At 35.5% G+C, this 13,601-nt stretch overlaps 1 protein-coding gene across 1 annotated transcript in view; it reads left to right on the forward strand.

Moving 5' to 3' along the window:
- The window catches only part of LEMD3 (LEM domain containing 3), a 79,391-nt gene extending 75,010 nt beyond the window's left edge, over positions 1-4,381 (forward strand). Inside the window, exons 11-13 of the mRNA XM_003906727.5 lie at positions 1,713-1,818; positions 1,905-1,983; positions 2,206-4,381. Coding sequence (XP_003906776.1) covers positions 1,713-1,818; positions 1,905-1,983; positions 2,206-2,369 — 349 coding nt within the window. The 3' untranslated portion in view covers positions 2,370-4,381. The remainder of the gene's footprint in view (positions 1-1,712; positions 1,819-1,904; positions 1,984-2,205) is intronic.
- Positions 4,382-13,601: the final 9,220 nt, after the last annotated feature.

Consider the following 13,601-nt stretch of genomic DNA (forward strand, 5'->3'; position numbering starts at 1 on the left):
CAAACAACATGCTTCCAGAGAATAGCACAGTCAAAAGTGACTACCTTAGAATTCATAGTATTTCATATATAAGCTGTAATAATTCTTACAGTTAGCTTCCTGAGGGTACTGCTTATCTATGCAGTGATATTACAGATCAAATTCTGTTTAAAAGTCTCGACAGTGGAGTGATATTACAGATCAAATTCTTTTTGTTTTAAAAGTCCTGGCAGTGGTACAGTATGTATAAAATACCCCCAGAGTCTCATCACTCATTGATGAAATTCCAAATAAGTGACAGCAAAATTGGAAATGTGAGGAAGCAGTATGCACACTTGTTTGCACGCGCACGTACACACACACACACAGAGACACCGCCTCTGATTTTGCAGAGATAGAAACAATTAGCAGTATGATGATACCTCTGTTGGAAATCTCACCTTGTATCTTAGGAACTCGCAAGTCCACTATTTTATTACCTAAGGTGAAAATTTGTGATTTAAAGTGAAGTCACTTTCCTCTCTCTCCCACCATCTTTGTCTCACAAGCAAGACAAATGTCCATTACTACAGCAGAAAAACCTTAGAACTGTTGTTATAGTGAGGTGACTGTACAAAATGTTAGTCCTGTATCATTATTTTGGAAAAGAGAAGCTCAAATATAGTATTTACTAAGATTTTTCTTTAGGAATTTGAACATATCATTACAATTAAAGAAAATAACATTCGGCTGGGCACAGTGGCTCCCACCTATAATCCCAGTGCTTTGGGAGGCCAAGGTGGGTGGATCACTTGAGCTCAGAAGTTCGAGACCAGCCTGGGCAACATGGCAAAACCCTGTCTCTACAAAAAATACAAAAGAAATTAGCCAGGATTGGTGGTATGCGCCTATAGTCCCAGCTATTTGGGAGGCTGAGGTGGGAGGATGGCTTGAGCTTGGGAGGCAGATGTTGCAGTTAGCCAAGATCACGCCACTGCACTCCAGCCTGGGTGACAAAGCAAGACCCTGTCTCAAAATAAATAAATAACATTTAACTTTTACAACTTTAATAAGTTCACAACTCATTTAAAGTACTTATTAACACTAGAAAGAAAACAGAAATAATTGTAAGTACACAGGATTTTTAAACGTAGGAATGACCCAGTCCATTTTTTCTGCAGCGGTGGGCTAGTCTTTTATTGCCTCAGCTCTCTGCACTCCTTTTTTTTTTTTTTTTTGAGACAGAATCTCACTCTGTCGCCCAGGCTGGAGTGCAGTGGCATGATCTAGGCTCACTGCAAACCCCACCTCCTGGGTTCACGCCATTCTCCTGCCTCAGCCTCCTGAGTAGCTGGGACTACAGATGCCCACCACCACGCCCGGCTAATTTTTTTTTTTTTTTGTATTTTTAGTAGAGACGGAATTTCACCATGTTAGCCAGGATGGTCTCAATCTGAGCTCGTGATCTGCCTGCCTCGGCCTCCCAAAGTGCTGGGGTTACGGGCATGAACCACCATACCCGGCCAGTTCTCTGCACTCTTTTACTGGAAAGTGAGAGGAGGGCTGAGACTTCTGAATTATTATTTTTAAATCCACCTCCTGTTAGTCAACAAACATTTACTTAATACCAATTAAAATCATATGTGGTTTTAAAACTATCCCAATTCTAGTGTATATATATGTTGTAAGAGACAATGAAGAATTTTTACTGAGTAGGAATATGGTTGTTGATTTTTGTTTTCATTAACTTTTAGGGAAATAGGGGATCAGTGGCATTTGGCAATTCAAGAAGCAATTTTAGAAAAATGCAGTGATAATGATGGCATTGTTCACATTGCAGTAGACAAAAATTCACGTGAGGTAAAGTAACTTTTAGTATTGAATTTCATGTTTTGGATTTGTTGCTATTAAACTAAGACTATTTTCTTTCTTTTTTAATATCCCAGGGTTGTGTATATGTTAAATGTCTGTCTCCAGAATATGCTGGAAAGGCTTTTAAAGCATTGCATGGCTCTTGGTTTGATGGTAAGAAATTTGAGTATTATAAACATTTTGAAAAGATAGTTATAGTTTAATTTTAAACTATACCAGATTTCAAGTAAAAGAATTTAGTTTAGCATTTTTTTGAGTAATAATTTTAGATGACTTTAATTATGTTTTGTGCTCATATGTCTTTTACCACAGTTAATTTTCTGCAACTATTAAACAGTTTTACTGATCTAAAATATTATTTTTCTCTTACAACAGGGAAATTGGTTACAGTAAAATATTTACGGCTAGATAGATACCACCATCGCTTTCCCCAGGCTCTCACTTCCAACACTCCATTGAAGCCATCAAATAAACATATGAACTCTATGTCTCATCTTCGTCTTCGGACTGGCCTAACCAATTCTCAAGGAAGTTCCTGAAAAGATTTCCTTCCATTTCTAAGACTGTTACTTACAATAGGAAAATTCCTGTTTGGCTTTTTGTCTTCCTTTTTAAGTGCTTTTTGTATGTAATATTTTTATTGATGAATACATCTCTGAACGTTCCAGAAGTCTTAAGGTTCCAAAGGGATTTAGCAGTGAGGCAGCAATGCTGAGTAGGTAGGATAATTATTTCATTCAGTTTTTGGAGCTCAGTTAAGCCAATGCATTTAAAGTTTTGCATGAGGAACATTGACTTTATTAAGCATTTTCAGATGTGGTGGTTGTATTTTTGCACCAAGAAGTGTTTGGATAACCACACAAAAGCATGATGAAAAGGCTTCTTGTAGTCCCATACTTTCTTGTGAACTAATGTTGTGAATTTTTGTATGCAGTCACCCGCATAGTTCCTACAGGCTAATGTGGTAAAACTGTTGATTTCCCAATTTAACCTTAGGTTTCTGTTGCTTATAAGTGATTCATTTGCTACAGCTGGAATATGGGAAAATTAATTTGGGCTTAGTGGTTACAAATATGTGTAAGTGGATGTATATGTACTTAAACTGGCTTTGTATATATGTATAAATGCTGGTGGTGGTGAAAGTAGTCTTGTTTTGTGAAGATGTCTGCATTAAAGCAGTAAAATAAGCTTTCTATTTTATTCATAATCTAATGTGTGTGTATATATGTATGTGTATATGTGTGTGTATATATATAGATGTATATATATACACACACACAGATATACACATATGGCTGTACTTTTGCATAGATCAAACAGCCAAACACCTGGAAGTATTAGATACAAGTTTAAAATATCTTTTATAGGTTTTATATAAAAATGTCTGAGTATGATTTTGTGTGAAAGTTCTGATACCAGTTGTAATAGATTTAAATTTATGTGAGCAATAAAGAAGAAATTGGCAGATATTGGAAAAATATTTTGTGAAAAGCTGTATTTATTATAGATACCAGGGCTGTGACATAGTACCATTGGGATTAAGTCATTTTCCCAATCTATTTATAATTTAATGATATGTTAGTGCCTCTGTTGTATGTCAAGTTTAAAGCAGGGCACATTGTTGCAGCAGAATGTGTATTTGACAAATTATACTTGCAATTTTGGGTCATGAAAGTTTGCAGTATAGTAAATGCACGATTGACCGTTGCTTTGTGCCTCAGTATTTAGTTTGTTTCAGTAAACTTACTTTATTACTGTTTATGATTTCAGATAAAAATAGTTGCTGAGTAAATTTTACTTGTAATCTACAATTGGCTTTTTAAAAATAACCTGTTGATATATAATTGTCAGTCCAAATGAATATGTGAAGCAGCTGGAATTGTACCAATTTTGGTTTTATTTAAAGCTCAGTTTCCTTTTCGTTTTATTGTATGCGTTGGGTTTGCAGCATGAACTTGCACAGATAATGCACGTTTTCTGGTTAAGTAAACATGATGCACACTATTCTGTAACAGAAAGCCCTATTGTGCCTTACCTATGTGCTTTTGTGGGCACCTTGTTTATGAAGAATAAAAAATGATTTGTTATCTGAAGAGAATAAATTTTAAATTCTCAGTTTATGTCTCAGATGCTAACGTGTGAAAATATAAATATATATAATATATAAAGTAACCAATCTTCCTGTATTTTATGTGCATCTTAGTGATTTATCTGAGCTTAGTGACCCCCATCTTGTAACCTGTTGCAAGAGTGAATGTAAAAAATAGTTGTGGCATTTTAAAAGGTCGCCTTTGATGCAGATGCATCTTTTTCTTGCTTCTAAAACATATTTCATGTAAACATTGTACATTTATTATTGTAATATATACTATTATGCAACTTATTTTACCTGAAACTGTTAAGCCGACCAAGATCCCTCCCTGCAAGACAGATGGGAATGTGTATAATAACTAGGTATTTGAGAAGTTCTGAAGTTTGATGTAATCTGTTACTTGTCCTGTTAAAAAAAAAGGAAAAAATTCTAATTAAAAATTTATTAGTTTTTTTTTTATGTGTCTTGGCTTTTTAAAAACTTTTTAAGTGCCCTGTGTCTGTATTTATTTTTTACCCTTGAAAATAGGTGTCTTTAGTTTAAATCAGTTTGACAGTCTATGAATATTTGTGCTTATAAAGATGAATGAAGACCATAAAGTTAATTTTAACTACCCATCCCCTTAGCATTTTATTTTTTCTCATGAAAATGTCTTCATCCAACTTTCAAGTATTTGAACCAAAATGGGGCAAGAATGTCAGTCAGCTGCATCACAAAGCATTAGTTCTGCTAGATACTTTTTCAAGCAAGACTTTCTTTAAAAGGAAGCATTTCTTTTTCTTTTAACATTCTGGCTTGAATTCTATTGCATTATAAACTATTAACAAACAGTTCATAGGCTAGTTAGTTACTTTAGCATTGGTTTAGACTTTTTGATATGTTAATCAAGTAAAAAGAAGACTAGATTAGTCAGTCATGTGGTACACTTATTGATTACTAACAAATGCCAAGTACTATTACGCGTTAGGGATACAAAGATGAAAAACACATGACCCAGTCCTCAAGATGGTCACAGTCTAGAGGAAGAACACAGAGCAGATAAAAGATAATGTGGACAATACAGTGAGAGCGAAACAGGCAGAGGAATTCTGCGAGTAAAGAAAGGCACCTTATGCATCTTAATATAGAGAGAAGACTTCAGGGCAGGTGAGGCAACAACTGAGCCCTATTTTAATTCAGTTGAACACTCTTAATTAGTATAGATACAATTAATTATAGTTAGTATACAATTAGTATAGATACAATGATAAAATTTCCCTTCTATTACTGTGGTGAGCTCATGAAAAGGAATGTGATCTGTGTAATTATAAAATCAATACTCATTGGTATGTAGATTCATGAATATCTTGTGAATATTGAAGGCTGATGTTGGATTTTGTTATATTTTCCTTGTATTCACACTTTGAATGGTAAGTTATGATTTCCAAGTGAACTGTGTTTTGATGTGTCGTGTGCCCAGAACATTTCCTTTAATAAGATTTATCTTGCAGTTCTTCCTCCCTGCTCCTCTTGACATCACATTATTGTAAGTCCCCTCCATGGCATTTTTGCCTTTTTTTTTTCCCTAGAGTTACCTTGGCAAGTCACTTTTTCCAGCTGACTCATACAGGGTGCTAAATCAAGCAGAATTTTGGCAATCACTCTTTTGAGAAGGATGCTGAAGAACAGATACTTAAGAACTGAGATGATTAGGAACCAGAGTTGTGCTTTAAATAAACTGAATGTCCAGAATGCTCTTGACTTTTAAGCCCCATTGGTTAAACTTTATGACTAGAAATGCATTCTCATGGTGGTTTTCTATGCCTGAGAACCTCTAGTAGGGGTAACAGGATAGACACATTTTATTGATTCTTAGATTTTAAAACCAGCAGAGCCTGTGTAACTCAGATTTACTTTTTCTTTCATGGATAGACACTGGAGACCTGAGAATGCTCCTGAAACTGGAAAGAGGGCAATATAGGTATAGAGAGCATATGAACAAATATTGATGAGAAACAACCCAGTTTATGCACGAACTAAAAGCAGAACTGGGTGTGTTGGCTCATGTGTGTAATCCCAACTAGTTGAGAGGCTGAGACGGGAGGATCACTTGAGGCCAGGAGTTTAAGACTAGCCTTGGGCAACATTTAGACCCATCTCTAAATGAGAAAAAGAGTTAGCTGGGCGTGGTGGCTCACACTTCCTAGTCCCCATCTACTTGGGAGGCTGAGGTGGGAGGGTTGCTTGAGCCCACAAGTTCGATGCTGCAGTAAGCTATGATCATGCCACTGCGTCCAGCTTCAGTGACAGAATGAGACCCCATATCTAAATAAATCAGCTGGGCACAGTGGCACAGGCCTATAATCTTAGCACTTTGGGAGGCCGAGGTGGGCGGATCACTTGAGGCCAGGATTTCAAGACCAGCCTGGCCAACATGGTGAAACCCCGTCTCTACTACAAATACAAAAAAAAAAAAAAAAAAAATTAGCCAGGCATGGTGGCACGCACCTGTAGTCCCAGCTACTCAGGAGGTTCAGGCATGAGAATTGCTTGAATGTGGGAGGTGGAGGTTGCAGTGAGCCAAGATCACACTACTTCACTCCAGCCTTGGTGAGCAAGACTCACTCGAAACAAAAAAACAAAACCGTAAGCAGTTTCTTATGACTGAATCACTAAGCTTAAGGACATAAATAGATAAAAGGGGTAGGCAATGGTTACACCATGGAAGTCTTTGTAGGTCACATGAAGATTGGATGTTGGATATTAAGGGGAGTTTAGGTGAGAAATGGATGATACGGATTTATTGACATGAAAAATAGAGAAAAGATTTGAATAAGAAAATGGGAAAGACTTGATTAATTATTGAGAGAGAAACTGATATCTAATTATTTAGCATGGGAAATCTAAAATCCCAACATTTTAAGGAACAGATTGGATAGGAAAAATGATAAATTGGGGTCTTGGCTATGTTGAGTTTGACCTGCCTACAAAACATTTAGGTGGTTGTTTCTAGCAAGTGAAGGGGGATCTACATTTCTGAGATATTTTGAGAACTGTCTGAGGGAGGTACAATTTGGGAGTTAGAACCATGACCTTGGGTTAGATGACCTAGCGAGTCCAAATGGTTAATCCCAATTCTGCCATACTTACCTGTGTGGCCCTTAGATGGGGATTGGGGATGGGGTGAAGTAGAAAGGAAAATTTGAACTAAATTAAGAAGGTAGAATTTGAGAAAGTGTTTCAATGATGTGAAGTTAAAGTGTAATCTAATATGACCATCACATTTCTGGTTTGGGTAGCTGTTTGGCTGGTGATGACATTCCCCAAATTATAGATTACAATTGTCCCATGGCATCTGCAGGGGATTGGTTTCAGGACCCCTGTGGACACTAAAATCCACAGATGCTCAAATCCCATATATATAAAATGGCATAATATTTGCATTCAGTCTACTCATACCCTTCCATGTACTTTAAATCATCTCTAGATTATTTTTAATACCTAATACCATGTTATTGCTATCTAAATAGTTGTTATACTGTATTTTTATTATTTACTTTTTTTTGAATATTTTCTGTCTGCAGTTTGTTTAATCCACAGATTTAGAGCTTGTGGATACACAGGGCTGACTGCACTAGAGGAGGGGAGCAGGAAGCCAGTTATGGTGCTAGATAAGATGTCCTATAATTGACAAAATAAGGCAAAATGATCCCTCTGACTTCTCTTTGTCTACTGCAGAACATTGTTGGAGGAAGGGCAAGAGGGGACTGTCTTTGAGAATCTCTCCTCTCCACAAAACAGAATTAACTTTTAAAATGTTCTGTCATTGTCTGTGATTGTTTGATATTGATTAGAAATTTTCCTAGTTTGTAGAAAAATGAGATTTTGTATAGGTCTAGAAACCTGCGGCTGTCGAAAGAAGGAATACATGCTAAAGTTGACTTTTGTCAACTGTTAAGAACAGTTTTGAACTGTTCTTAAATGGTTTATCTTACACTCAAAACTAGAAATTTGTTTGAGGCTTTATGTTAGACAGCCTGTGTAACTGTAATCAAGTCATTTGGCCTGAAAGCCTTTTTCTTTTTCTTCTTCTTCTTTTTTTTTTTTTGGTGACTTCATTTTGTTGAAGTGATTTAAAAATACAGCTTTTAAAGGGTAGTACTATTTTTATAGTTCCAAATGTTGCCATACTTCTCTTGACAAAAAAAAAAAAAAAAAAAACTAATGTGGAATTTTGAAATCTCAGTGACTATTTCCTACTAAATAATAGTGAAATTCAAGTTGGATTTCAAGGCCTGTCTTTATCTAGACAGGTGCTATTTCAGAGAAATATGTCAGTTGTGTAATTAATAGTTTTCTAATGGCCACACTAAAAAAAGTATAAAATGGGTAAAATTAATTTTAGTATGTTTAACCTTATATATTCAAATTATCTGAACCTGTCTTTAAAAATGTTATTTTACATACTTCAAAAATCTGGAGTATATATTATAGCTAAGGTGACCCTGGGATATATGACTTAAGTGCTAAAACCTATACAGTGGGCAACTTTATTTACAGCCTATCTTAATCCAGATTTGACATTTTAATTGGAAATACTTGATCTATATTGAGATATCATAAAATCTACAGTTGAAACAGTAGATTCACATACCCAAGTTCTTCCCAAATACTTAAAAGTTTTAAAATTTAAATTCAAATTTAAATTAATTTGAATTAATCAAATTAAAACTTGAGTCCTTCAGTTGTACTACCCACATGTAGCCAATAGCCACATGTAGACAGTGGCTACCATGAGTACAAGTCTAAACCAACCTGTACCTTTCTAGCCAAATCCCAGTCCTCATCCATCTACCTGTGCTCCAGTCGAACTAAACTGCTTGCCTGTCTTCTATATACCTAACTTTTACTTGATTCTGCCTTTTCTGATGTTGCTCTCTGGCTTTACTGATAATTATCCTATTATGCCTCCTTCACTTAACTTTCTCCAGCCACACTGGTTTTCTATGTCTCCTGTATACTTCCTATCTACAGGGCCTTCACACTTGCTGATCTCTGCCTGTAACATTATTTCCCTGGGACCAGATCTTTGAATGGCCTGCTCCTCCTTATTCAGGTTTCAGCTCACATCTCTTCATAGAGATCTTCTCTGGCCTTTCTCTTTTAAATTGCTGTTTTATTTTCTTATTAATATCTGAAAGTATCTTATATGTTTGTTACCTATATCCCTTGCTACAATATCAATCCCCATAAGAATAGGGAGTCTTATTTTTGTGGTGTTTGCTTGATTTTTAGGTCCCCAAATAGTGTCTGGCTGAAATTAGGTGCTCAGTATATATTTTTTTGAATCAACCCATACACTTTATTCTGTTACTCTGCATCTAAAATTAAGTTTGTGTTTTGATTCTAGGGAGTTCAATATAACTTTCAGGGACCTAATTTCTTCTTAAGTAGTGCTTTAGCAGAATCCCACAGATTTTGATGTGTTGTATTTTCATTTGCATTCAGTCCAGAATACATTCTAATTCCCTTTTGAGTTCTTCTTTGCCCCCTGGGTTATTTAGGAATGTGTTATTTAGTTTCCTGATACTCGAGGATTTTCCAGGTAACTTTACTTACACTTTTGATTTCTAATTTTATTCCTTTAGCATCCATTGAATGATTTGAATCCTTTTAAGGTTGAGACTTACTTTATGGTCCACAACACAAACTTTCCATAAAAATTCTATGTGTACTTGAAAAAGAGTGCTTTCTGCTGTTATTTGGTGGGCTGTTTTATAAATGTAAATTTGATGAAGTTGTTTGATAGTATTATTCAAGTCTTCTGTATTCTTACTAATTTTTCATCTACCTGATAATTATTGAGAAGGATTATTGAAATCTCTAACTATAATTGGGAATTTGCCTGTTTCTTGCAGTTCTGACAGGTTTTGCTGCATGTATTGCAAAGCTCTCTTATTATGTATATAAATAATCAGGGTTATTATATTCTCTGTGTTTTGACTCCTTTATGGAAGTGAGCTTTATCCCGGATAATATTCTCTGCTCTGAAATCTACTTTGATATTAAGATAGCCACTCTAGCTTTCTTTTGATAAGTGGTAGAAGGGTATATCTTTTTTTCATTTATTTTAAACTTATTCATATCTTTATATTTAAACTATGTTTCTCGTAGGCAGTATTTAATTAGATCCTTTTAAAAGATCTGGTCTGATAATCACTCAATCTCTGCCTTTTAATTGGGGTATATACAGCATTTACATTTAACATTTAATGTGATTATTCATTGGTTAAGTTTAAGTCTGTCATTTTGCTGTTTATTTTTTATTTGTCTCATCTGTTGTTTCCTTTTCCTTGTTTCCTACCTCTTTTGGACTGTAGGTGAAATTAGTCTCTTTCTGAATGCGAAATTAGTCTTCCTCCTAAGAGTTGTGGACTGGCTTCGTACAGTGGCTCATGCTTGTAATCTGAACACTTTGGGAGACTGAGGCAGGAGGATCACTTGAGCTCAGGAGTTCAAGACCAGCTTGGGGAACATAGTGAGACCTTGTCTCTACCTAAAAAAAAAAAAAAAAAAAACCACAATATTAACTGGGCATGGTGGCGTGTGTCTGTAGTCTCAGCTATCTGGGAGGCTGAAGCAGGAGGATCACTTGAGCCCAGGAGATAGAGGGTGCAGTAAGCTATGATTGTGCAACTGCACTACAGCCTCAGTGACAGAGCAAGACTCTGTCTCAAAAAAAAAAAAAAAAAGTTGTGGCCATTAGCTTGAAATTTCGACATAGATTTGTGGAAACGATTCTTGCAGCATTTGGTTTTTGATCACAAGTTTGGATGATAGTTTTAAAAAAAAAAACACCTTAGTATGCATATGGGCACAAAGGTTGATTAAAGGGTGATAATGAAATACAGAGAGATGGTTTTGGGGATGCACTGCTCCTACAAGGGGCTCTGTAGAGTTAGTAAGGGGAGTTAGTTGTTAGACTTCCTTACTCCATCATCACTCCATTTTTTTAGTCCCTCTTTCATATTTTCCATCTCTTTGTCTTTCTGTACAACATACTGAGAAACTTCTTCACATCCATTTGTGAGTACACTAATTTTATGTTCAGCTGGGTTTAATCAACTCATAAATAGAATTTTAAAAATTTGTCTTTATGAGATATATTAGGTGTATTTATCTCAACTTTATTGAGATATAAGTCACGTATCATACAGTTCATCTATTTAAAGTGTGTAACTTAGTAGTTTTTAGTGTATTCACAGAATTGTGTAACCAGCACCACAATCAGTTTTAGAATATTATCATCACCCCAAGAAACTTTACACCTCTTAACCATCACTCCCAATCCTCTTAACCCTCACATTCCTAGGCAACAACTAATCTTTCTGTGTCCTCATATTTTCCTATTCTGAACATTTCATATAAACGTAATCATACAATATGTGGTCCCTTGTGGCCAACTTCTTTCACTTAGAGTAATGTCAGGGTTCATCCATGTTGTAGCATGTATCAGTACTTTATTGCTTTTTATAGCTGAATAATATGTATAGATACACCATATTTTATTTATGTGTTGTTAGTTGATGAACATTTGGGTTATTGCCACTTTTTTGCTTATTATGAAGAATGGTGGTATGACCATTCATATACTAGTTCTCAAATAGATACAGGTTTTCATTTATCTTGGGTATAAGTAGGAGTGGAAGTGAAGGTTGTGGCAACCCACAAGTCATATGGTAACTCTATGATTAACATTTTGAGGAACTGTCAGGCTGTTTTCCAAAGCAGCTGTACCATTTTACATTCTCACCAGCAGTGTATGAAGGTTCCAGTTTCTTCTCACCCTCTTCAATACTGATGATCTTTTTTAAAACCATCCTAGTTGGTATGAAATGGTGTCTTAGTGTTGCTTTGATTTGCATTTTCCCTGCTGGCTTGTGATGTTGGGCATGTTTTATGTGCATATTGGCATTTATATATCTTCTTTGGAGAAATACCTATTCAGATCATTTGCCCATTTTTAATTGGGGTATAGCCTTCATTACTGTGTTGTAAGAGTTCTTTAAATGTTGTAGATCACAAGTCCCTTATCAGATTTCGATGTGCAAATATTTTCTCCTATTTGTGGGCTCTTTACTCGCTTGATGATGTCTTTTATAGGACAAATGTTTTAAATTTTGATAAAGTCCAATTTATTTTTTGTTGTTGCTTGTGGTTTGAGTATTTAAGAAACCATTGCCTAATCCAAGGTTATAATGATTTACACCTATGTTTTCTTCTAAAAGTTCTATTGCTTTTCCTTTTACATTTAGGACTTTGATCCATTTTGAGTTAATTTTTTAATATTGTGTGAGGTAGTAGTCCAACTTCATTTTTCTGTATGTGGGTATCCATTTGCGACATCCCATGAGATATCCCAGCACTGAGCTATCTGTTGAAAAGACTGTTCCTTACCCAACTGAATTGTCTTGTCACCCTTGTCAAAAATCTACTGATTGTAAATGTGAAGGTTTATTTCTGGAATCTCAATTATATTTTATTGATTTATATGTCCATCCTTATGCTAATACCACACTGTCTTGATTACTGTAGCTTTCTAGCAAGTTTTTAAATCAAGAAGTGTGAGTCCTTCAACTTTGTTTTTCTTTGTCAAGATCGTGTTGACTATTCTGGATCCTTCAATTTCCTAATAATTTTGGTGGGATATGCTTCAATTATTGCAAAAAAGCCAGCTGGCATTTTGACAAATTATTTGAAATCATGAAACGATAATTTTCAGTTTATGTTTGATTTCTGCTCTATAATCAAAGAATCATTTTGCATAATATCCCAGGCTTCATTTTGAAAACGGTCTCTCTCTGATCATATAATTCCTTTCGGCTCTTCCTGTGGTCATTTTTGTTGTTGTTTGTTTGTTTTTGAGACGGTTTTGCTCTGTCGATCAGGCTGTAGTGCAGTGGTGTGATCTTGGCTCACTGCAACCTCTGTCTCCTGGGCTCAAGCAATCCTCTCACCTCAGCCTCCTGAGTAGCTGGGACCACAAATGTGTGCCATCATGCATGGCTAAGTTTTTGTATTTTTTTAGAGACGAGGTCTCTCCACGTTGCCCAGGCTTGTCTCAGATTCCTGGGCTTAAGTGATCCACCCACCACAGCTTCTCAAAGTGCTGGGATTACAGGCCTGAGCCACTGTGTCTGACTTCCTTGTCATTGTTTTTTATCATTTCCAACTTTTTTTTAATTGCTAACTGGACAGACCCTGATACATTTCTGATTGTAATTTGAGCAGTTTTATGTCATTTTTATTGACTTTGTGAAATCCTCCAAATTTTGAGAAGTTTGCTAGTTCACTTTTTAGTGGAGTTTCCTTGAACTTATATTGTGTTTTTAATGACAATCTGCAAGACACTGACACAGACATTAATATAATGGGCAGAAATAGATCATACTGTGAAGCAGACAAGGATATGCAAGGAGGCACTGACTTTTTAAAGGGCACTTTTGTAAGAGAGTATTTTATGTTGTAATTCCACAAATAACCATATAACCTCCATGTGAGGTTATATAGTTGATAAACACTTGAATTATGAAGATACTCTAGTATGTAAGAATTTAGTATATGATAAAGGTGGCTTTTAAAATTAGTGAGAAAAGTGAATCATTCAATAAAAGTAAAAAAAAAAAAAAAAATTAAGAGG

Source organism: Papio anubis, chromosome 9, assembly GCF_008728515.1.
Source record: "Papio anubis isolate 15944 chromosome 9, Panubis1.0, whole genome shotgun sequence".
NCBI classification, from domain to species: Eukaryota; Metazoa; Chordata; class Mammalia; order Primates; family Cercopithecidae; genus Papio; species Papio anubis.